General features: G+C 36.7%; 1 protein-coding gene across 1 annotated transcript in view; it reads right to left on the bottom strand.

The window, feature by feature from the left end:
• Positions 1 to 1,772: 1,772 nt before the first annotated feature.
• Positions 1,773 to 26,118, bottom strand: part of LOC107741866 (metastasis-associated protein MTA1-like) — a 53,710-nt gene continuing 29,364 nt past the window's right edge. The window contains exons 4-18 of the mRNA XM_016554668.1: positions 17,229 to 17,355; positions 15,163 to 15,238; positions 14,410 to 14,507; positions 13,726 to 13,836; positions 13,360 to 13,459; positions 10,999 to 11,187; positions 9,636 to 9,710; positions 9,485 to 9,543; positions 9,241 to 9,368; positions 7,357 to 7,508; positions 6,865 to 7,054; positions 5,237 to 5,326; positions 4,999 to 5,151; positions 3,150 to 3,304; positions 1,773 to 2,661 (exon numbers count right to left, since the gene is read on the bottom strand). Of these exons, the coding sequence (XP_016410154.1) occupies positions 3,195 to 3,304; positions 4,999 to 5,151; positions 5,237 to 5,326; positions 6,865 to 7,054; positions 7,357 to 7,508; positions 9,241 to 9,368; positions 9,485 to 9,543; positions 9,636 to 9,710; positions 10,999 to 11,187; positions 13,360 to 13,459; positions 13,726 to 13,836; positions 14,410 to 14,507; positions 15,163 to 15,238; positions 17,229 to 17,355 (1,658 nt within the window). The 3' untranslated portion in view covers positions 1,773 to 2,661; positions 3,150 to 3,194. The remainder of the gene's footprint in view (positions 2,662 to 3,149; positions 3,305 to 4,998; positions 5,152 to 5,236; positions 5,327 to 6,864; positions 7,055 to 7,356; positions 7,509 to 9,240; positions 9,369 to 9,484; positions 9,544 to 9,635; positions 9,711 to 10,998; positions 11,188 to 13,359; positions 13,460 to 13,725; positions 13,837 to 14,409; positions 14,508 to 15,162; positions 15,239 to 17,228; positions 17,356 to 26,118) is intronic.

The raw sequence follows: 26,118 nt of genomic DNA, 5'->3' as shown, positions 1-26,118 counted from the left end.
TTCTTTTGAGTCGGATCTCTGTGATGATTTGGTTGAATCGGTTCACAAAACTAGTCTTCGTGAATCCGACTTAATTGGTCTGACTCTGATTCACTGACTCAACTGAATCACGAGTCGTTTCATTCGAGCATGCTTGATTTGATTCGCAATGAGCCGAGAACGGAGTGATCAGAAGACGTGACTGTAAAATATCAATAGCGAAACGACTTTTATAGCGGTAATATCAACACACATATGAAACAAACATTTTCACTTGTTTTATTAGCATTTTATTTTATTAAACTGTCGAGGCTTGTAGTTCACTAGGTTTTAAGACACACACTCATATCAAGTGTCCACTATTAACTGTTTCACTGCTGTTTTCATCTTCAGCGTCACTCTTGTGTTATATAATACATGAGCCCCATGACATATTGATGGCATTATGTTTTATACTGTATGTTAATATGGTAAAAAAGAAACCACAGGCATAATTGAAATATTGAGTACTGGGGTATAAGATTAGAATACAGCCAGTGGGGCCAGGTAGCTACTGTTGGGACCAAGACGAGTCCACCTTGTGGAGTCCAGGTTCTTAACCAATTGATGTCTTATCTTAATTTTATGTTGCACTTTATTTTAATTATTATTATATATTTCATGTTACACATGACATGAATTCGAGTGCACTTGGAAAAAATTCGGAGTCCAAAATGTCAGAGTCCATGTCAGATTCGAGTCCAAGTACCCCAACTCTAGATCCGGGGCTTCGAGCTGAAGAGCCCATGCAACTGAACACAAGGTACTGCAAATGTAAAACTCATAGACAGTGCCTGATCATGTGGCAGTAATATAATAAAACACAAATTATCAATTAAAAATCACAGGTGCATATCAATATCACAATTAAGTTGAATTAACGCATTAAGTATGAGGTGTCTTACATTAAAATCCTGGACTTTACTTACAGCTATAAACATAAATCCCCTGTGGCTGCAGGATCATAATCTTTTCTAGAAAATATAACCTCACTTAATGGCACAGTTCACCCAAAAATTAAAGTTCTGTCATCATTTACTCATGTCATACCAAACCTGTATGACTTGATTATTTCAGTGAAACACAAAAGAAGATATTTTCAGGAATGTTGATAACCAAATGTTTGGTATCATTGACTTTCATTGTATGGACAAAAAACACTGAAATGTTTCTTAAAATATCTTTTATATTCCACAGAAAAAAATACAGGTCATACAGGTTTTGAACAAAATGAGGGTGAGTAAACGACAGCTTTTTATTATTGGATTAAATATCCCTTTAATAACAAATGAAAAACATTAAAATACTGTTTGCCTGATATCTGTCGTGTAATTTTTTCCCCATCACAATTGACTCCAAATTTCCATCTCTTTTGTAAGGAATGAAATTATATTCTACCTATTCTGTTTTAGATATGATGGCAGTTCATTAAAACAGGTCTATAAAAATATCATTCCCCAGCTGTTGTCCAAAAATACATCCTTTAAACCTCTAAGCTCAGTATCTTTGGTTGCAAGTGTCAAATTATACATTACTTATTGAGATTTTCCAAAAATATTTACAAGTTCAGTCTGTTGTATGTGTATACATCCTTGTCATTTTAATATTTAAAAAAAAAAAAGTAATGTGCGATGAGTGTGCGAAGCTCTGCGTTGGCCTAAAGATATCAATATTTGATAAGCCAGCTGCAGAGTAAACTGGGTTGTATCACATATCCCTGGTCTGAAGCGGTCTGTTTTTTGCTGCGTGCATACGTGAGGAATAACTCAAAAACCACACTCTCATACAAGCTCATTCTTAAGAAGGTGCATCATTGTATTAATGGGGTTGTACCTTTTCAGATTTCCCATCACCTCTCTGTATATGCAAGTGAGAGCTAGGGAGGTTTCCTTACAAAAAGACATTTCAAAGAATACGCTGTGCATGGCAAATCCATTACAACAAGCTTTGATAACCACCAAAGGCCCAAAATGCGCCACTGTACAATAACACCTCCCTCCTGTTTTCATTTACATATTCACAAAAGAGAAATTACATAGGAGCAGTTGCAATACTCGTGAAAAAGGTAGAAAAAGAACGTTCCGTTGTCTTTCTGAATAATTTAAACCACTGTGGCAGGACGGGCTAACAGAACCGGAGAAAACAAGCATCCAAATAAAGAGAAACAGAAGTCATATAGTCCTTCACATCAGCTCGGAGCAGACATGTTACAAAACAACGCAAGAGACAAAAATGACAGTTCGTCCCACCTTTACATTATGGTTTGGAAGGACGTTGTTTCAAGAAACGTTCAAGATTCTTACATTTTCTCAAGTCATTAGAAAGAAAATGGTTATACTTGATAAAAAAAGAACAGTAATAATAATTGTAATTATAATAATTATAATTACAATGACAGAAGTAACAGCCGATGGTAAATAATAATAATAATCAGTCCTGTACAATCAGGTCAGTCCTGCGATTGGCCACAGGCTGCAAAAAACAGAGCGCTTCAGGCTGTTTTAACCCATGGAAATGTCAGGGCTTTGCAGTCATTTCAATGGCTTCAGCTGTAAAAATGGGCCACCTGGACAGGGCTTTCTGACCGCAGATCCGTTCTTAGGTCCATCAGTCGCTGAGAGCTGAAAAAATCTCTCGAGTCACCTGAAAATTAAGCATTGAAGAGATGCTGTCAGAATTTGTAATACAACACAAGACATATTTTTGCTTTAATATGTTGGAATTAGTGCTATGTACTGAAAACATATATTTACAGCATTGCAAATAATACAATGACATAAGCTATTTACAGTATTCAAACTTGTACATGAAAGTTACACATTAAAAAAATTAATTAATACCCCTATTTGGAAGTGTTACACGATATAAAAAAAAAAGAAAAAGAAAAAAAACAAATAGGCTAGAAAAGATCAAATTTAGGAGTATTTTTAAGGAGTTGGAGTAGGAGGAGTACTCTGTTTTAAAGTTTGGGGATGGTTAGATTGTGCGATTTAAAAAAAGTTTTGAACTGGAGTGTATATACACATTTTACATTTGTTTCTGATAGAAGTTTTTTTTTTTAATCTAAACATTTTTAAAGCTCAAATGTATAAAATTATCTACGTCATTTGAAATGGTCAGGAGAGCTGTACCTGCTCAACTGCTCAGAGTGTAGCAGTCAGTTGTCAAAGCAGAGGTCAGTCCAGCTCGTGAACCTCATCCTGCAGGCCAGAGGGAGTTCGACCTGCTTCAGACACCCTCTTGGCCATTATTTCCCACTGAGGAGCCAGAATTTTGGGTTTGGACCCTGACACACATAAAGAGAGAAAGAGAGGGGATAAATCCATCTATACATTTTGATAAAAAAACATTTACACCCAATATAATATAATATTTACACTCATATATATATATACACTGAACAAAATTATAAACGCAACACTTTTGTTTTTGCCCCCATTTTTCATGAGCTGAACTCAAAGATCCAAGACTTTTTCTATGTACACAAAAGGCCAATTTCTCTCAAATATTGTTCACAAATCTGTCTAAATCTGTGTTAGTGAGCACTTCTCCTTTGCCTAATTTTGTTCAGTGTATATATATATATATATATATATATATATATATTTATTTATTATATACACAATTTTATGTACATATATTTGTACTGTCTGGTGTACAGTATATTCCATATTGTGTGCATTTGTAAATACTAAAAGCAACAGCTGAAAACTCATCTCTTTCGTCAACATTTGACTGCATCCTTTGCTTTCTTTCCTTGATCCCTCCCTGTCTAGCATGTTCTAATCTGAACAATGTCGGAAACCTCCTATTACAACAAGCACTTCCCTGTGTTTATTTTTCATCTTTATGATGAATCGCTTGCTGTTTTCCGCAAATGTAAGTTCCTTTGGATAAAAGCGTATTCTAAATGAATAAATGCAAATGTACTAATTATGATAAAGTAGATATTTTCGTCGACTAAAACTAGACTAAAATGTCATCAGTTTTCGTTGACTAAAACTAGACTAAAATGCTCAGACTTTTAGTTGACTAAAACTTGACTAGACTAAAAAGAGTATGAACGTGACTAAAACTAATAAAAACTAAAATGACAGTTTCACACAAAGACTAGACTAAAACTAAAATTAAAACAGGCCGCCAAAAACAACACTATAAACGAGTTGAGTTGAGTCTCTAGTGTGCTTAAATAAAGAGAGCTTTTTGTGTGGGACATGAAGTTGCTGCCTATGTACAGCACTCAAAAACAGTCACTTATAAGATTCCATTCCATTTAGGATGCTACCTTAGAAGACAGCTACTCATGTAGGAAGTACGTATCAGAGCAGCTTTCCAGGTTTTGAAAAAATGCTACCATCATTGAGACTCCAGACACTGCTCCATTCTACAGTTTCATGAGCCGTTCACCCTGAAGAGTCATGTCACCCTACTAGTTCTAAGAGGTACTACATGCACTCTTCTGCTAACCCCATCCTTTACATAATACATGCTGCTCACACCACAAAGGACCTGGTTTGAAGACGGCAACATGGAAACGACCATGTGCCATTTATCACAACCACATAACACCAACCATATCAATAAGTGCATTAAGACCCCAAATATAAATTAAAATATAAAATAAAAGAAATCTGAAAAATCAGTATGGGGGTAAAGAAAAAGGATTTGCTGCTTTGGACAGAATGGTGCCAAGCTCATCAGAAATTTATATAACTGCTGAACACTGGTTTCTCTCCAAAGCCTTCATAGAGACAAGAGGGTAATGAAGCACTGTGTGACAGGGGATCATACATAAGTGTTCCTAATATCCGCGCCACATGCTTGGGAAGCCCTTCTTTTGAATCTACGGTTACAGTGACTTTAGTCTGTGTTTTTGGGGTCTGATCTCCCGCAGGACTAATGATCCATGTGAGACACTGCTGATCCGTTACCATGACAACCCTTAAAGCCATTCGTCTTACACACAAGCCGATGGCTTACCATCCAAACCGTTGTGCTGCTCGTAGATGCGTTTGCCCAGGATGGTGGGGGAGCCATTGTTGAGGATGGGCGTGGATTTGATGGGCGTCAGGCTGCCCATGGAAATGGTGGCTCCTCGTGGAGGATCTGATTTGGTTGGGCAGGGGTGGGCCTCTGGAAAATGGTTTGAAAAGACATGAATAAAATGAGTTTGCTTGAAAATTTGAAAAAAATTTTGAAGAAAGACAGCTTCACTCACCCAGATATCTAACCACTGACTCTAAAGGCTTCCTTACGGTCTGCTTTAGAGATGGAGGCTTTTTGGACATATCTGGCAACCTGATGGCAACTGAAATAAGAAATGCCATTAAAATTCTATATTCTAATTAGGTTCATGTGGTAATTCAGTACAGAGTCAATGACACAACATTTTATTTTTAATTCAGAAATACAAACACACACACACACACAAAAAATCCATTTATTTTCTTGAATACTCATCTTATGATGAACATGCTTTTCATCATATTTTGATATTTTTGGAAGCAAAAAATGCACAAAAATTTTTTTTTTTAAAAATAAGGGTGGCACAACTGATTTAATAATGAAGACAAAAAGCCTCTTTAAAAGAATGTAGTAATGGTAGTTTACATATTTTTTAATTATTCATGTATACATAATTTTTGTTTTTTTAAGAAATTCTAAAAAAAAAAAAATTTTTTTTGAAGAGTTTTGATAAAACTTATTAATACCGTAAAATATTAATAACAATATTAATTTTTAAATTAATTAAATATTTTAAAATTATTTAATTAAATATTAATTAATATTGAATTAAAATATTAATAAAACATCAATAACATTTGTTTGCTAAATCAACTAAATCAGAAAATGCATTCAAATCAGTTCTGCGGTACAACCAATATACAGAAACATGCAAGAAAAAAACAACTGAAAAATTACTCCGGGAACTACCACATTTTGCTATAAGTTTGATTGCATCATATAATAATTGCTGTTAATAGTGTTCATCGTCTGTTTTATTACGTCTTAAATTGATTTTTTCGTACATTTCTGCCATATGTACATTAATTGACAGTCACCACTGATAAGCTACCACTAAATATTGTAGAAACTTAATTTGCTGTAAAGTTGCTTTGCAATGAAAAGCGATGTACAAATAAACTTGACTTGACTTGACTCAGGGCTGTGACAAGATCAATAAGTTTCTTAAAATATCAGATATCAATGATGGTTACAAAACATAAAATTTTTGTACCATTTCTAAGAACTTGGTTCATGTTTTAATCTAAATACAAAAAAAAAAAATCCCAATCATTTAGATACTCTTATTTGTCATTGACCCTCAATTTAATAATAAAAAAAAGTAAAAAAACGTCCCATAATTCATATATAAATTCCAAAATAAGAAATACCATCAGAGCAATTTAAACTTGAAGTACCATATTCATGTCTCACAGCAGATACTCACACTCAGCTTTGATAGCGGTAGTGTTGACAGGTATGTACGGGTGTCTGGCCAAATATCTGGATCTCAACAGGTCCTGGCAGACGCGTCGAGCAGCTTTCGTCAGCTGAGACGTGTGCAGGTAGAAAGCCTGTCTGGTCTTAACGGCAAACTTTGGGCTTCCGCTATGTCTCACGGGCAGACCGTGAGTAAGAACTTGGTTCATGTTTTAATCTAAATACAAAAAAAAAAAAAATCCCAATCATTTAGATACTCTTATTTGTCATTGACCCTCAATTTAATAATAAAAAAAAGTAAAAAAACGTCCCATAATTCATATATAAATTCCAAAATAAGAAATACCATCAGAGCAATTTAAACTTGAAGTACCATATTCATGTCTCACAGCAGATACTCACACTCAGCTTTGATAGCGGTAGTGTTGACAGGTATGTACGGGTGTCTGGCCAAATATCTGGATCTCAACAGGTCCTGGCAGACGCGTCGAGCAGCTTTCGTCAGCTGAGACGTGTGCAGGTAGAAAGCCTGTCTGGTCTTAACGGCAAACTTTGGGCTTCCGCTATGTCTCACGGGCAGACCGTGAGGACTCTGAACACAGACAGCGAGATGAAAGTCAAGCTCTGGGTAACAGCAAAATCGAAATATTGCATTTTACTTTTAAAGTCCACAAATTTCACTTTTAAACATCTTTTAAACATAAAAGAAAAACAAAGTTTCGCTCATTCAGGGCATTCATAACAGTCACAAAGAGACATATTAAAACAGAATTGCACAGTAAAAGAAAAAAAAGACTAAATAAAACGACTCAGGGGAGAGAGCAAGAATTTCATGTCAAGAATTGACTCGGAGCCCTGTGGAGCATGTTTGGAGAGAATCCACTTTACACCCACCATGTTGTTGCGGTTGGGTCCAGGCCTCTCTCCATCCAGTCTGGTTGGCATCTTCAGACCTCCGTACTTTTTCCAGTAAGTCCAGCAGGAGGCACACAGTCGGCACTGCATGTTGGGCGGCCCCCATGAGTACCACTGATACGAGCTAGTGGCTACACACAAACAAAACACATCAAACTCCTTCCAACACTACTCTGCTCTACTCGCTGTAGTTTAACCTTTAACCTGAAATAATATTAAAGCTGGCATATAATAGAAAACAGGATTTATCCTGTTAAATAATAATAAATAAATAAATAAAATAAATAAAAGTCAAATCAGTGCTCAGCTACTTTATTGTATTCAGCCTGTACTGGTTGGGACATTATTACTTATTACTTGCTTATTTCATGTGCATTATTCCATGAGGTTAACCAATCATAACAGATGTCATTTACATGTAGAACAGTGTTACTATAGTATTATTTTTATTTGTATTTATTGATATTTTGAATTCGCTTTTTTATTCTTAGTATTTTTTTTTTTATATATAGTTTAAATTTGAGTAATTTTGCTGTGTTTCTGTCATCATTATTGTTTTTTTTTATTAATATTAACAATATTTCTATTTAACTATATATATATATATTTTTCAATTTTAGTTTTAATAATTTTAGAACTTCAACTTACAATTATTTCAGTTAGTTGCCAAGGCATGATTTCTAATTTTATTTTATTTTATTTGAGCTTTATTACAATTACGGAAAACACATTTTACACAACACAGTTTTCAACTAAAAATCGAAAACGTTTTATGCATTTTGGCCTTTCAATTACATGACAAAGGGGTTTTCGGGGTCTGATGCAAACTTTTGAAAATGGGTGTCAAAGTGCAAGTTTTTGAAAATAATACCGTTATAACTACAAAAACGTGAATTTATGAAAACAGTGACTTTGTGTGCATTCATATTACATGTATGTGTGTAATATTATATATAATTACATGTGTAATATTTCTTTACAAAGTGACATCACCAAATGCTGGCCTGCCATGCATAATACAGTGTTTTTAAGTCTTTATTGCAGATCTGTGTGAACAGGGATCGTTTCGACAATGTTTGTACGTGGAAAAACACAAAATAATAACTTTTTGGTTGTAAACGCACCCTTAGTTAACAACAACAACACTGATGTAGAAATCATCAAGGTATAGCAGCAAAAAATTGCATGTTTAATTCTAAGTCCGGGAAAACTACATGACTACTGCTTTTTGGCGCTTTTCCACTGCATGGCATGGATCGGCTCGCTTTTGGGGGGTTTTCCACTGTGTACAGTACCTGGTTCCTGGTACTTTTTTCAGTACCACCTCGGCTGAGGTTCCAAGCGAGCCATACCGTTACCAAAATGTGACATGTAAACCCTGCTGATGACTGATTTGCCAGAGAGAATCGCCACTTCCTGTGTCATTGAACTTGAATTTACTGTTTCATGGTCTGTTGAGGAAGTACAGACGTTCCTCTCGTTGATAGCCGAGGAGCGGATCCAGCGAGAGCTTGATGGGACGACGCGGAATTAAAAAGTTTTTCAGGAGGTCGCGGCAGTAGAGGATGCGCAACTATAACGACATGTGAATAATCCCGCCCACTCTAAAGCGGTACTGAACTGCAGTGGAAACACAAACTGAGCCGAGCTGAGCCGAGACGTACCGTGCAGTGGAAAAGCGCCATTTGATGAGAAAAATCTCGATTAACATTACCAGGGGGAAAAAATGCTAAAAAAAAAACTGTAGAATATGTCTTCAAAGTGGAAGTGTATTTTTTTTTTACATGTACAAATACTTTGTCCTATTCCAGTTTAATGTCACCTTTAACATTTGAATTACTTAAGAGCTGGTCAAATACTCACTGAAACAGCTCTCGCATGCTCTGCCCAATCCGACCGGCTGGCCTGGTGATCCCGGAAGAGCCCCTGCTCCATTCACAAGCCCTGGCTTCACACTGTTCACGCTCAACTGGTTAGGGTTGGGCTTGTTACTGTAGAAAAAAGGCCATGACGGTTACTGGATTTCATCTGGTCAAAGTGCAATCACTTAAAGCTTATGATGAAATGCCAAATCCAGGGTTCAGCTTCGACCTGTTGAAATACTCACTAGTTTGGGATGTAAACCTGCTTTAACTTGCTCTCAGCCTCGGCTGCTTTTAATCGTTTCTGTACGAAACAAGAGACAGTTAGTCTCAATGTGAAAACTATCTAGGTTTTCAACTTGTACACAGAGACTTGATACAGCCGTGTTGGATTACCTGCTGAACGTATCTGTCTGTGGTCTTCCACATGTAGTAATACTCAATGATGCTGGTCAGAGACTTCCAAGGAAGCTGGAATAGAACAATAAAAGCTGAATACTTCACTAAAATCATCAACAAAATAGCCGTTTAATTACATTTAACCCCATTTTGTAAAATGGGTAGGTTACAAGAATATGAAAATTCTGTCATAATTTACTTATCCTCATGTCTTTCCAAACTCACAGGACTTGCATTTATCTTTGAAACACAAATTAAGATATTTTTTACGAAATCCGAGAAATTTCTGCTCCTCCACTGAACATCCACGCAGTCCAAAACTTTGATGCTTATAAAGACATTGTCTCTATAAATTGAGCAGTTTAATTAAAGTCTTCAGAAGAGACATGATCAATTTACTTAATGAACACATTTAAATTAGGCTTTTTTTCCACATATAAACACTGATGTGAGATAAATATACGATGTCTTTCTAATGTGTGAAAGTGTTGGTTACACTGACTTTTAATAAATGGACAAAAAGGATGAGAGAATATTAAAAAGTACCTTTATTTGTGTTCTGAAGATGAACAAAAGTCTATGACATTTTAAAACCTTTTAACTCGAGATCACTGAGTCAGATCATTAAATTGAACTTGAGAAACGGATAAGTGAACGAGTCTCACACATTAAAACGGTTCAAATCACTGACTGGTGCAGCGGCTCTTGAGGTGCAGCTCACTGCAGGTGTAGATTATGAGTGAATAATAATTACAGTTTTGGTCAGTTTCATACATAGTTTTCATATGGTTTCAGACGATTTGAAATGAGACATACGGATTCTTTTATGGAGCTTTTTTGGTGTTTTTTGAGTTTTAGAGTTGATGCATGAAAATATTTAAACATATCAGTTGTTTTGTTCCACAGAAGGAAATCATATGGATTTAAAAAGCAACATCAAATGGGTGAGTAAATGATGAGTTTTCATTTTTGGTGAAAGGAATCTTTTTCTGAAGCAAATCCGTTTGTGATGGCAAACAGAAACCCAGCTCCATTTCCCATCCTTTGTGTCCCTGAATAAGCTGGTTCACTTCTTTAGGGTGTGCCCATTTTCCATGCCTGGCTCCTCCCTGTTTCTCTAAGTAGAGATTTCTAAAACCCCGAGCCGAAACACTCAGTGCTGCACATACACCCATCAACCACCAGATGGCAGAGTTAAACACACACTTGGCACACTCGCTGTCCCTAAACAAAGGCAGTTTATCAGTCATTACTGCCACAATTACCTTAACATATGCTGTTCAAATCTTTTCAAAGCCACGCTATGCTGTAGTACAAACGGAAGAAATTCAGCCTGAACACCCTTCTGGGATGAACTTACAAAGTCTTGCTGGATATCAGTGAAGTCTTTGCCGTATTTCTCGAGCGCTTCCTCGAACAGGTTGGCTTCGGACGCGCTCCATTCCTCCATTTCATCCCGGCAGAGCACCGGCCCACCCTGGGGTACCAGCGCCGCGATGGCCCGTGTCATGTCATAGCCGTTCTTATGCAACGTGTCCATGGCGTGAAACTGAAAATAAAAAAAATTTGAGATAAGAAAACATCATAAACGATGGCTCAAATTCAAGATTCGTCACCAAACATTCCATTGTTTTCAGAAAATCGGAATTGCTCAATCCTGCGAACAACATTGACACTAGACGAAGAAGAATTGTGTGGGCAGCATGAGCGTGTGTATGTTTATGCATGGGGATGTTGCCCTCTGGCATCTTTCCTTCATGTTTTGTACACAACGGGCAGAGTTGGGTGGCTGGAGAGTGAAACCCATGCTCTGATGTTCTTCTCGTACAGCCTATAGGCTGAGACTGAACACTGAGCTGGCAATAGGCCTGTCGCAATTATTACATAATCACCTAGTGGGGATTATTTGATCTAATTGTGATTATTTGAGATGATCACTGTGCACTTTAAATTCTAATCAAATTTTGCCACTCATATTATGAGTCTGAGCATCCTGACAGAAACACTAGCTCAACCAATGGCATGAATTTGACTGACCAATGGCATCCAAGAAAGCTACGTGTAACAGCCCTTATTTTTGTAATTCTGCTTGTTGAACTGTCACACTTTAACTTTAAGTAAAATGGAAACCGGACACACTAAAGGCTCGTTCACACCAAGCACGATAACTATAAAGATAACGATAAAGATATAGCTCTAAAAATCGTTCTCAATATTAAAGAATAGCATAGTTCACACCACAACTATAACGATAACGATACAGAGGAACGATATCGTTGTGATCACTTTCAAAACGATTTTTTTTCCAGCTGATGAACGATAAAACACTGACAGCCAATCAGAATCCATCCTGCTGTAACGAGCTCAAGAATTTAAAGCGGAAGACACATGTGCGCTTAGAATAAACGGACGATATCGTTCGCTGGTGTGGACGCTAATATCGTTATCTTTATAGTTATCGTTCTTGGTGTGAACGGGGCTCAAGACTGACGGTAAAACCAAAAATGCTAATTTTAAAGTAGCCTTTGTTTGAAATAACTATACATTTAATTAATAAAATATGACATCTAAAACACAACAATGCCTAATACCGTATTTCTATAATTCATTAATCGTTTTTCCTTGAACTGGTGTCGATGAAATAACATTTAAAAATATTGAATAAACTTCAAAACAGCATAATTATTCATGTAATTATTCAGTCAATGTTGTTTAATACAATTTTGACTTTAAATAAACTATTACAAACTGAGTAGATGTTTTTGTTGACTTATGACAGAATACTAAAAACAAAATCTCTAAATCTTAAATTGACTTTTGGCTGATATAAACACATCTGTACTTACACAACAAAGGACAAAAGGTTTATTTTCCATTTCTAAAAGGAAAGGAACATGTGAGCTGGTTCCTTTTTTTAATGTATCACACAAGATGATGGTTTAAATGGCCTTTCACTCTCTGCGCTAGTTCATGGATACAAACTGAATTTGTAATTGCATTTGAATTTTGACTGCAATATGCTTCCACACAGTCACTTTCCCATCAACATATTGTATCATCCTTTATCAGTCATCATTTACACTAAATCTAACTAAAACTGGATCTTATCATGCACACATTGCTTCTCCAAATTAATGATTCTACTATCAGATATTAATCGTTTCTGTTCAAATTTGCAGCCTATTTTGTCTTTCACACAAAAAAAAAAATTTGGGGGGGCATTTTCTGCTCAAAGTTTTTAGTGTGTGATATTCTAGTTTATCTGTACAGGTTATCAGACAAAAGCTAAATAACACGCAATGACAAAGATAAGATGAGATCAGAAAAGAGTATATAAAAATGATGAAAATAATATGATGAAAAAGCATCACGGATGTTCAGGATTATGTATCGTATTAGCTAGGCTGTATTCAACATTTTAGAATAAGATGAGAAAAGATATTTATTATGCCTCTTTTGACAGGATTAAATGTCATAATGTAATGTAATGTAATGAATATTATCTGGCTATAATACAACATTTGATGTTTAATTCACTATAAAGAAAAAAATTCAGTAACAACCAGTTTCAGAATTGGACAAATGATCCAAAAAGGTTTGAGTTGTTTTTTTTTTGTTGCATATGTCTGCCATTAATTAGTATGAACCTGCTGAGCTTAACTACAGTGTGAAGTCTTCCAGAAGCGTGTAGAGTGTGCGAGAGTGTGAGAATGTGCCGTACCAGTGTGATGTCTCTGGAGGCTGCCGCAGCGCTCATGTGCAGACTGGGCTGCCGAACTGAACTGCTGCAGTCTAGAGCCCGCGCAAACGTACCCACAGACCTGCATGGGAGGGGGGTTGGGGAAGTTTGAGAAAGAGAGGGAAAAAAATGTGAAAGAGAATGAGTGAGTGAGAGCGAGCAAAATATGCAGTTTGAAATAACAGGGTATAGAGTGGTACAAAAAAAAATAGATAATATTTCGGAGGCATCTTCAGAATTTCATAGTTGAGGTTTTTGTTGTTTATTGTCTTTTAAACTCAGTGATATGTTCACAACAGACTGCCACACGAAAAACAGAGCAAATTTGCTCCCGCTGCAGAATCTTACCGAGCCACGACAAGGAACTGGTCGATCTGTTTCTCGGTGAGGGGGATGCTGGGATCCCACACCACCTCCTCCAGTTTTTCCAGCTCCCGACCATCATCCTCTCCTGACAAACCAACACCCACAGATCACATTCACTACAGGACACACACTGCTTTAAAATGAGACTTTTGTTTCGCTTTCTTCCTGAAGCCATTGTTTTTTTTTTGTTGCATATGTCTGCCATTAATTAGTATGAACCTGCTGAGCTTAACTAAAGTGTGAAGTCTTCCAGCAGCGTGTTGAGTGTGCGAGAGTGTGAGAATGTGAGATGTGCCGTACCAGTGTGATGTCTCTGGAGGCTGCCGCAGCGCTCATGTGCAGACTGGGCTGCCGAACTGAACTGCTGCAGTCTAGAGCCCGCGCAAACGTACCCACAGACCTGCATGGGAGGGGGGTTGGGGAAGTTTGAGAAAGAGAGGGAAAAAAATGTGAAAGAGAATGAGTGAGTGAGAGCGAGCAAAATATGCAGTTTGAAATAACAGGGTATAGAGTGGTACAAAAAAAAATAGATAATATTTCGGAGGCATCTTCAGAATTTCATAGTTGAGGTTTTTGTTGTTTATTGTCTTTTAAACTCAGTGATATGTTCACAACAGACTGCCACACGAAAAACAGAGCAAATTTGCTCCCGCTGCAGAATCTTACCGAGCCACGACAAGGAACTGGTCGATCTGTTTCTCGGTGAGGGGGATGCTGGGATCCCACACCACCTCCTCCAGTTTTTCCAGCTCCCGACCATCATCCTCTCCTGACAAACCAACACCCACAGATCACATTCACTACAGGACACACACTGCTTTAAAATGAGACTTTTGTTTCGCTTTCTTCCTGAAGCCAGCTTTCACCTAATGAGAACTTAATTTAGTTCTTACAATTAGTGCAAGCAGCATTAGTGGGCAACCAATATAATGACTAAGATGTTTAATTGGGTGCTAGCTGGCTTTTTGAGATTATCCCAATCAGGCATTAAAGTCTGTATGAAATTGCGATCATCTTTTCATCTCTATTATAACAGAGTACTATATCCGAGTGAAACAGCCTCTTGAATGAGAAAAAAAAATCTAGGCTGGAACTTGAATGCACAGGTAAAGTATGTTCCTGGCCTTTAATATAAACACAGACAAATGAACTGGTGAAGGCCAGTGTTTGCGACATTAGAGGACTGGCTTGACTTGAGTCTCCAGCCTCCTCATTACTAAATATGAAGAGGAACATACTGGGTCAACACACTGAATTATTCATCTGGATTGGGACTCAAAACTAACTCTCATACACACACACACATCAGATAAACATTTCCCTCTTGCAGACATACTGTGAACGGAGATACGAAGAGCGCAAGCAAATTCAAGCAAACAAAAGCATTTGCCCATGCGTAGAAACACCTCAGCATAATGCTGTGACACTCACCTCTCTGTCTAAATAGGACTTGAGGGCTTCCGTCTCATTCAGAAGTGTAACACAGCATTTCCCCCTGAAAAAAAACAACACAAACACGCAGGTTTAGCAGTGGATTGAATCACATAGCCTTATATGCCATTAAATAGATCTGAATCGCTTCACATAGTTCATTCACAGTACTGCTGGACAGAATTTTGTGTTTGGCTGTGGTTTAGAAATGAGTATTAGAGTGATTATGATCATTTGTTATTTCATTCCATTTAAAACTGTATCACACAATTTAGAATGTAAAAACTTATTCAATATTGGGAGCCAAAAGTATCAGAAACAGACAATTCTTCCTTGATGATTATAGTTAAACAGGTGCATTCGTTCAAAGCAGCTTGTCTAACTGTCGCCAACTGAGCCTAGTTTTGCAAGTAATGATTATTTTGATTTTTTTTTTCAAGTAATCTGACTGAGAGGAAAAGTATAAAAAATTGTGAAATATCAAACAAGGTTTTGTCTTCAATCAAAACAATGTGTTTTTTTGTTTGTTTTTTTTGCAAGTACATCTCTCAAAGGTCATAATATGTATAAAGTTTGAAAAGGTCTAAATAAAAAAACCTGGTCCCCAAGATATTAAGATATTTGGTTATAATGCGTAGAAAAAGCTTATGCTTTGATGCTTAGAATTCAATCATTTCAAATTTTATTTGTACTTTATTTGACTAAGTTTGCATGAATTAGAACTCCTGACAGATCCCAGAGCTAAAATACACCTAGAAAACATCAAACCAACAAAGTTACATGCAAACATTAAAGTTGGTGTAAATATGAACATTGCGCATCCTGACCTCTTTCCAGTATCGTATCAATATAAATTGTGGCAAAATGGCCAAGAATACCATTTTAAAAATACTACACTGCAAAAATCTTTTTCTTATTCAAAATTTTTCTTGTTTTCCAGTAAGAATATCTAAATATCCTCAAAGCAAGGTCAATTGACATCATCAGCAAAAATCCGATAAAATTTTAAGCTACTAAAATAAACTTATTTTTTCCCTTTGAATTAAGTTTATTTTTCTAGCAAACAGACTTCAAACAGACTTAATTTTTTTCCCCCAAAGTAAATGTATCTTGTTTTAAGGATAATTAGATATTTTCCTTCGAAAAACAAAACAAAAATGCTGAGTAAGAAATGTTTTTGGCAGTGTAGCCAAAGCCCTCACATGAGATTTGAGTAACTCCTGAATTCTAACTTAACTCTGTTGTTGTGTTTAATGCCAGTAACATTTTAATAACATTTAAAGACAATTATCTCTATTTTTAAATAAAGAGGTTTCCAAACATAATCCTTTTTTTTGTGTTTACTGCCAGTACCCTTGTCCATGTTTTTAGGTCACTGCAAATGAGTAAAACAGGAGGAAAATTCCAATCAACTATATTTTGAAACGGAGTCACTGTTTCAGCCCCTGAGAGAGATGATGCTTGCCGTCCATCTTTCATCACCGAACAACAGTGAAGAACCTGTTCATCCAGAAAGGTTTAATGTCAAGCTCACTCCACCCTTGGGTCCGACTTTCTTCGCAAACACAAAAGATGATTTACATGTTCGCGAGTCAGACGTGACCTGGTCAGCAACTCAGGTTTGTAAGTAGGACACGAGCGGATGTGGTGGTTTAAAAAGCAGCCTTATGCTGAATGGCCGCTTTCCTGAGAACAACGACTTCATAGCAACTTCCAAAATAAAAGTGGGCATGATCCTCATTAAATGGTTCTATTCACATGACTCGATGAAAAATACAAGCCCTTGAGCAAAAAAAAGATTGACTCAATTTTCAATTGCTCTCCGCTGAATTCGTAGCGATGAGAGAGCGGCATGAATGAACGAGAGGTTAATACTCTCCTGTGCTGGGGACTCCATTAGGCCAGAACATGAAAAAGACTGAAGGGAGCCAGTATGTGTGTGAGATGTGTGACTCACACACAGACGCTAATGAGAGAGAGTCCAGTTGGCTGTTAGAGAGAACACCGCAGAACGAAGCGTATCCTCAATATCAACAAAGCTTTTTGTAGGTTACCTGATGTGTGTCGCAGGCAGAGACTCCAGCTGTCTAGAGAGGAAAAGCTCTCTGTGTCTCAGCTGATGCTTCTGTTTCTCTGGGAGATCCACTATTTCAGGGTTCTCCATCTCCTCTTCCATTTCTCCTAAAACTCAAAGGGAAAAGATAAACAACCTTCATTTGTCCACCTTATACCCTTATTAATATTATTACAGATGTGATGCTGTATGTTGATGCTAATTGGCTGATTTTCATAGTTATATAGGCACCAGAATGTTTAAAAGTAGTAAGCATTAGGGATGCTCCGATCAGGATTTTTGCAGCCGATACTGAGTACCGATTTCTTGTCATGGTGATCGGCCGATACCGATGCCGTCCAATTCTGATGCTTCAAGCTTTATATAGGTTTCATCGGGCGCACGCGCCTGGCCCGAAGTTAACTTCCGGTCTGTGTTTGTTTATCAGTCTGGCTATGGCGCCGGCTACAAACGCAGTTAAAGATAAGGTGATGAGTAGATTGAAGTTGGGTTCAGGTAGTTGTGCTGTGGGATGTGTTTCCCATGGATAAAATAAATCATAAATGATGCAAATATTAACTACATTTTTTAAAATACATTTTTTTCATGAGGCAGACGATTTCGTCTGTGACAACTCACAAAAGACTATTTTTAGCCAAGCAGCATGGAGAGCCGCTTAAGCACTGACTAGAGCGGCCGCGATCAGCTCCAGTAGCCGTGGAACCGTAACGCGCCGCAGATGTGTGCAGTGAGGCGCAGATCAGCTCTAACATCACTGAATCTGCTGTTAAAAATGAACCATCCATTCATCATATCATCATGCAAAACATACACGACAAATAGCGATTTTTTCATTGTTTCTCGACACGTAATAGCATTTCCACACCAGCGATGACATGACTGTGGCGCCAAATCATTAAATTATGTCCCCACGCATCATGTACGTCGTCACGCGTTGACGTCATCAAATTGTGATCGGTTCGTGAGATCGGCCAAGTGTAGTGAGTACCGATCGAGTCATAAAATGTGATTATCGGCCGATCTCACGAACCGATCGAGTCATAAAATGTGATTATCGGCCGATGCCGATCGATCGGAGCATCCCTAGTAAGAATGTTTAATATTGGCCATTTATTGGTTATTGGCCATAACATGAAATTTATAAATGGCATCGAAGCTATAAATCTCTTGACTCCAAGTTCTCCCATGTGTCAGTTGCACCTACTGGAACATTTATCGGTTTTCAGATATTTCTGAATGATCTCACACAGTATTTACTCAAAATCATTTACCTTTCATGCAATTTAAAGGTGCAGTATGTAACATTGACAGTCAGCTAGTGGTTGAAATGGGTACTATGGTTCAATTCCAAAATACTGGAGAGAGCCGTTTCTGCTGTCCCCTCCTCCTCAGACTCGACACGCACGTGGGTTGCCAGATTGAGGACCATATGCAACAGGAATGAGCACAACTGACAATGGAAGGCGACGACGAGTTGATTTAGTCACATTTAATATGTTTCTGGTCAACACAGGGTGACGAAATACTATTAGGTAAATTGGCAGTGGGCAGAATCACACAGACCAAAACAAAAACAGACATTCCGACATGGAACTCACATTTCAAAGTAGAATAGCTGGCTGTAGGATTGTTTTTCAGAGAAATTAAGTATGTGATGTTGTAAACTTATATTTTTACGCTTTAGTACAGTAAAAACAAAAATTGCATACAGCACCTTTAAGCAATTTTTTGTCATTTAATATCATATATGTCATGATGTAATGCAATATAGTATGTAAACAATAGGCCATCCAGTCAGAACATATTCCAATTAAAACTTCAAATGAAATTTGAAAAACCAGTGTCAGTCAATCACTATTTGGCAAGCTAATAGTAATGCTAAGGGAGCATTCACACAGTGCTCGTGCATTTCATTATAGAATTTTTGCATTCCACTCCGCTGCTTTTTCATTGTTTTTATGTAAAAAAAAAAAAAGTTTTTGACCATTGCACTTGTGTCTTTTGTGTTATAAAAATGTGGTGCTCAAGTTAAGTTCAACTTTTAAAAACTGTGCTTTGAGACCTTTTTTTTTTCCATTTCTTTGCCCTGTGTCTTGCAATTTTAAACACAACAATGCCTTCTGTATGAACGACCCCTAAGGCTATCACAATTACTTTTGATCATACTGAAGGTCATAGATTACAACCTAACTAAAAGTATTGCACTTCGGTGTGTAACTCACACCACACTGTTTGTCACAGACATGAATGTCGCTCCAAATCACAAGGCTTGTTGAGGAGAAAAACCCATGTAAACTACATTAAAGGAGAAACCATATAAGACATATCTAGCGATCAAGATATTTTAGGCCCCTTTACCTGCAATGAACTTGTGCTTTCTGTGATCACGATCAGATCTTACTTGATCACATAAAAATCCAGGTATTAAAAAAAAAAAAGATAACCCTAAAAACTAGCAAAAACATAGCAAGTTAGCAGCACACTAAAATCCACTTAATAATCACAGCAATAGACCTTTTTCCAAAAAGAAAAAAAAAAAAACACATTCAAAGTGTTTTATGGAGTTTTTGCACACTAAAGTTATGAGTTTTGAAAATTATGTGATCTAGGACAGTGGTTCGCAACTTTTTTGACTGTAATTTGAAGGACCGACACTACAAGAGCTGAATGTTCATCATGGTTCTCACTCTTTTTAACCAATGATTTTAAATTGACTTCATGATTTAATGGATACAGATTTACCCGATAAAGAATTTTAGAGCTTGGAATAACTATAAAATTGTTCATCAAAATGCCTAATATTTATTAATTTATATGACTTTGAGGTCTAGAAATCACAACAAGACAGTGGGATCCCTGGTTCTTCCAAAGAAAAAAAATGAAACCGTGAATAAAATATGAATCATCTTTCCGTTTTTGTGGTTTTGTCTCATTTTAATGCTTGTTTTGCCTTATTTTAATCATTTTAAGGCCACTTGGAAGTTTGCTGAGGCGCCCTAGTGGACCCCGACCCCCTGAGTTGAGAACCAAAGATTTAGGACCTTAATACAGCGCATGCCTTTGTTTGTAAAACCTGTAAATATATCCCTCACAGCATAATTTTGATCCACTTAATTCAATAGGGTATCTTCCTTTGACTAATATACATGCATCTATCCATCTATCCTTTTCTATTGACAGCAACTTACAACAAACAAGTAAAACCTTGGGGCATTTAAACCTATAAAGTGTAATGTCTTATATTTGATATGCAAAGGCCTCTAAATTAACAACATGATTAAACCCTTGCTGAAAAACCTGTTGTACACAACCCACTACATGCCGTCTACAAGCCTGATGAATTAAATATGATACTAAACAAAACCATTTATGTATTTATTTAATAAATTAAAATTTTCATGTCTGGCTTCACAGGGTTAAACCTACAACATTTCTACAAGCACTACAAAGACGCTAATCAGGGAATCACACCATCTTCACAGGACTGAAAAGTTCAAAGTAAGGTGCAGATGAGTTGGTGAACGTCATTCATCCAACCTAAAAATGCATCTTTTAAACAGAGACTAATCAAACACAATGTGTGCAAATGTGAAAATGACTGCAAACAACCAAAAGAGAGCAAGACGACACAGACGCCTTGTCTTAATTTGGGTTTACGCTAACACATTATCACCCTTCTCTTAAAAAGATTACTGGGGATGTACAGAGAAAGACGACATCTCAAACCCCACATATATGTGCTGTATGGAGGAAGAGTGAGACGGAGAATGATAAGTGGGAGAGAGTCGACAAGGAGGGAGGGAGGGAGGGAGGGAGAGAAACCAGCGAGCGTGCTTCAATTCATTTGGAGTTTCATTAGCGAAAGAGAGAGAGACAGATGGAGAAACATGGAGAGGAAGGGTAAGGCAGCAGAACAAAAAGAATCAAGCGATTTTCAAAAAAAACAAAAAAAGATGTTTGTCTGAAATCAATAAGTATTCCCTCCTCTTCATCACACGCTCCAACATTCAGCACACACGTACGCCTGTCACAAGCTATCTGGTTTTATCTTGCTATGAAGAAATCTGAAACTACAGTGAACATGAGCGGGTGGTCACTTTACAAGCGCTGCACATCAGTAACTCTTCTATTACAGCTGTGTGTGGAGTATCGACAACCCCTGCTGAGATCCATGTGGAGCGAGGGATAGAGATGGACCCTGAAACAAAGAGAGTGAATGGGATAAGATGACGCAAAAAAATAGAGGACAAGAGAGAGAGGAACAGCCCTGTGGCTATGAGCAGCCTGCCGCGTCCTTGAGAGCCGTCGAGAAGAGAGGAGCTGAACTCAGTAAACTCCGGTTGTAGTTCTGAGAAAGCCAAATCATTTGGCCCTGCACTCTGCCTATACTCAACAAATTACCTCTCCATTTCACCCGTCTTAACCAATTATCAATTATTGATGAATGAATCGCCTTACCAGGCGTAGGGGAATAAGAGAAGAGGAGGTGGGGCTGAGAATGGAGAACCGTTTTTATTCACAACATCTTCATTTTCGAATGATTTAATGCGTTTGGTTCCGTTAGCGGTTTTTGAATGTCTGCATTCATCTGTTGATCATAAAACTCATGAAGTTTAAATGAGAAGATTTGTTGGGTTCTAATCAGAGGTTAAAGAGGACTAAAAACTAGATTTACACATTTTCTGAACAAAATGGTAATGCTTGTCCATGCAAAACTCACTAAGCTAGGGTGATGTGGGTGGTTCTTGACAGGCTGCTTTCTGGTCCAAGTCGAAAGAGTCCACCCTCATATGTCTATGATATTCTGGTCTCTAGATATGACTCTCTGTAAATCTATTAGATTTTTTTAAAGGTTTTATCATGTGCCAGATGATTTTTTTTTGTGTTGTATAAACCAAAAAAGAAATAGCACATATCTCCTCAACAAACCAAATGATTCATGTCTATAGCACAAACTGTGTGGGGAAAAAAAATGAAGGACAAATAAACAGAGGTAGAGTCGTGAATCTACAAACTGTTCTTATCCTGTTGTGCTTCATTTAAAAAATAAATAAATAAAAATACTGATTTTCTTGACATTGGATTCTGTTAATTGTTCTTCAACATTTTTTTTTTGACAGGCTGCTTTCTGGTCCAAGTCGAAAGAGTCCACCCTCATATGTCTATGATATTCTGGTCTCTAGATATGACTCTCTGTAAATCTATTAGATTTTTTTAAAGGTTTTATCATGTGCCAGATGATTTTTTTTTGTGTTGTATAAACCAAAAAAGAAATAGCACATATCTCCTCAACAAACCAAATGATTCATGTCTATAGCACAAACTGTGTGGGGAAAAAAAATGAAGGACAAATAAACCGAGGTAGAGTCGTGAATCTACAAACTGTTCTTATCCTGTTGTGCTTCATTTAAAAAAATAAATAAATAAAAATACTGGATTTTCTTGACATTGGATTCTGTTAATTGTTCTTCAACATTTTTTTTTTATCCTTGCACTAATGTAGACAGAACGCTGTACTAAAACAATCTGACAGCATTTTCTGCACCACAATTCAGCGGTGGCACAGCAGCACTACTCAATCTACCACCACAGCAAAAGAAATTTTAACAAGACATGTGAAGTTGCAGTCTGAAGTGAATTTGAGGAGAAAGATGAGATTGAAAACATTTCAAATGTGTTACTGCTGCTGGGGACACAGAAACACACAAAATATGTGCATTGCCCACTCTAAAAACAAATGTTTTGGCTGAACAACAACAAAAATGAAAAACCTCTAATTAAATTATGTTCAACCAAAAAACTACAATGAGTTAGAGAAACTTAATTTGTAGCATAAACACAAATTAAGTAAATTATTCAGAAAGGTTGTTACTAATTTGTAACATAATTGAGTCCAATTAATCTCCAACAGTTAGCATAGCAAATGGGTCAATGTAACTTATTTAGCATGTACATTTAACGAACAAGGGAAATATTAGTTGTCACTGGCATTAGCACAGTCATTGCTCATATGGTCAATGTAGTGTACTCTCATGAAGCCACCCACAACCTAACCACAAGCTGTTAAATATAACAGCATTAAACACTAAAATTTCTTTTCTTTTATTAAAAACACATAAATAATAATGTCACTATACAGTCCTATGAAAAGCATGTGGGAACTAGAAATCCACTGCCAAATTTTCAAAGTTGTCAAAACAACAACAAAACATTTACTGCAACTTACATCAATTAAAGCAAAAATGTAGTTTCTTTTCAATTTAAAAACACTATACAGTCCTATGAAAAGCATGTGGGAACTAGAAATCCACTGCCAAATTTTCAAAGTTGTCAAAACAACAACAAAACATTTACTGCAACTTACATCAATTAAAGCAAAAATGTAAAGTTTCTTTTCAATTTAAAAGGTCTTCCACAAGTTTAAATTACAGCACTGAGTTAATGTATTACATTAATGATCAACATTATTACGTCAAAAGAGCATATCAAAATAATGTTTTGATATCAAAACAAGGTTTAAATGAATACATTTGAATTTTTAACTTGCTACCATGCGTTTGTTTAAGTTATAATAACAGGTCCCCTGAATTTCTTTTTAGAGTTTGTCCAATTAACAATGATTCTTCTGATTCTTTTATATACAGTACTAGCCAAAAAGACCCACAAGTTACAGTTTGAATCTAAAAACACAATCGCTAAATTCCAAGACAATATTTTCGCAATGTCTAAATTGACATTGACATGGCATGTGAGACCTGAATCAGTATTATTACTGAATGGTTGTGCAGATTAAACCATGTAGTTAACAGATACACATTCACATTTTACCAAACCTTACCAAAATATGTTTGTTTAAATACACACACAGTATATATACTTTTAAATTTTTTCTTTCAAAAAAAATGCTGTTCTTTTGAACTTTGTTCTATCCTGAAAAAAAAGTAACATGGTTGATTTGAACATGATTGCTAAAAATTCAGCTTTGCCATCACAGCAATAAAAACTTGAAAATATATTAAAACAGAAAACAGTTATTTTAAATTGTAATATTTCACAATATTACCGTTTTATTGTATTTTTGATCAAATAAACACAGCCATGGTGAGAATAAGATAATTCTTTTTAAAAGACTTAAAAACATACAAATACAATAATGGCATCAGAATGATTAAAATCCTTATTACTCGCATCATTAAAAGGTTTAAGCCCGTACTGATCTGTGTCATATCAGGAGGTCAGAGACTATTTTTATTGCCCCCTCACATGCACAGACACTAAATACAATAGGTACAGCCATAACTATGCTCTAAAGCCTCCATCCAAAAAGCTGTGGCCACAAATACACACATTTTTGCTTTGTATGTCCCTAGCGTTCATATAAACCCACACCACGCGCAACCTTTTTGTAGATAAGGACATGAGAGGATACAGAGATGAATTCCAGCGGCTTTTTCCGACCCTTGTTTGTTTATTTTGCCCATTTAATTCAGGAAGGAATGTAAAACACACAAACAAAGCTCACTCCGACAGCCGTGACTTAAAGCAGTTGCGCTCGGCACCGAGAGGTCGAGCAGAAAGCACAAACAAGTGGAGCGGCTGAGGCAGACGAGTGAGGTGATTCCAGTGAGTAGTTCACAGCAGGGCCAGGTCTCTCTCTCGGCACACACGGCGCCTCGCTGCCTCATGCTCTCAGGGCCCAGCGAGGCGGAGCTAGCATCACAGAGAGTAAAATATTTCATCTGTGAGTCACAGCACCCGCACGCTGCTGACTCCTCCAACGCTGGGAGTCAAGTTTACACACCACAAGCTCTGCTGGGTTATATCAAGGGTCAAAGAGCACTAGAAAGTAGATTTCTGGAGAAAGTCAGAGTTTTACTTGCCCGTGAAGAACTTAGAAAGGAAATAAATAAAACAGAAAGATACAATTAAGAAATAAGAAAATAAAACAAATGAATAAAAAGAAAATGAAATAAAGAAAAGAAAAAGAAAAAGAGAAAATACATAACAAATAAAAGGAAATAAAATTAAAAGAAACATATAGAGAATAAATACAAATAAAAAGAAAAGAGAACTAAAATAAAAAAGTATATATAATAAAAAGAATAAATAATTTGTCAAAAAATAATAAAAAGAGAAGTAAATAAATGAACAAATGCATGAAGGAAGCAAGGAAGGAATGTATAAATATATGGATGAAAGAAAAAGAACAGAAGTAAAAGAAAAATAACAAAAGAGAATAAATTAGCAAAAAAATAAATAAAAATAGATAAAAAGGAAAGGAAGAAAAAGAGAATGTATAAATATATGAATGAAAGAAAAAGAACAGAACTAAAGGAAAAATAAAAATAACAGAATAAATGAATTACTAATAAATAAAAATGGATAAAAAGGAAAGAACGAAAAATGTAATGCATGAAAGAAGGAAGGAAGGAAGGAAGGAAGAACAAGAAAATAAAGAGAATAAATTACAATGAATGAATGAATGAATGAATGAATGAATGCAGCACTAATAATGCACAATGGGCCAATGCGCTGCATCTAGCTCTTGTATGAAGGCACATGAGACAACCTCCAGCCAACACTGAACTTGTGTCTTCCCTCTTTCTCATTGGTTAGGCTTTCCCCTCATTCTCCCTCTACTCTGTGACTTTTCTTTTTCCTTATGCTCTTCCACTCATTCTTCAGCTCCCTTTCCCTTTTCCAAAGGCAGAGACAGGATGTAGCCCACACCCATGCGGTGAACAACCATTCCTGCCATGCATTTTTCACATATTGCAAATGTCTGAAGGTCCACGGAGAGGCTGCTGGCATTGAGGAGAGGTCCATAACACACACGCACACACACACACACACACACACACACACACACA

This window comes from Sinocyclocheilus rhinocerous, unplaced genomic scaffold (assembly GCF_001515625.1).
Source record: "Sinocyclocheilus rhinocerous isolate Xijiao unplaced genomic scaffold, SAMN03320098_v1.1 scaffold1157, whole genome shotgun sequence".
Taxonomy (NCBI): Eukaryota; Metazoa; Chordata; class Actinopteri; order Cypriniformes; family Cyprinidae; genus Sinocyclocheilus; species Sinocyclocheilus rhinocerous.
Note: the sequence above shows the minus strand (reverse complement) of the source record. Positions and strands in the feature narration are given on the sequence as shown.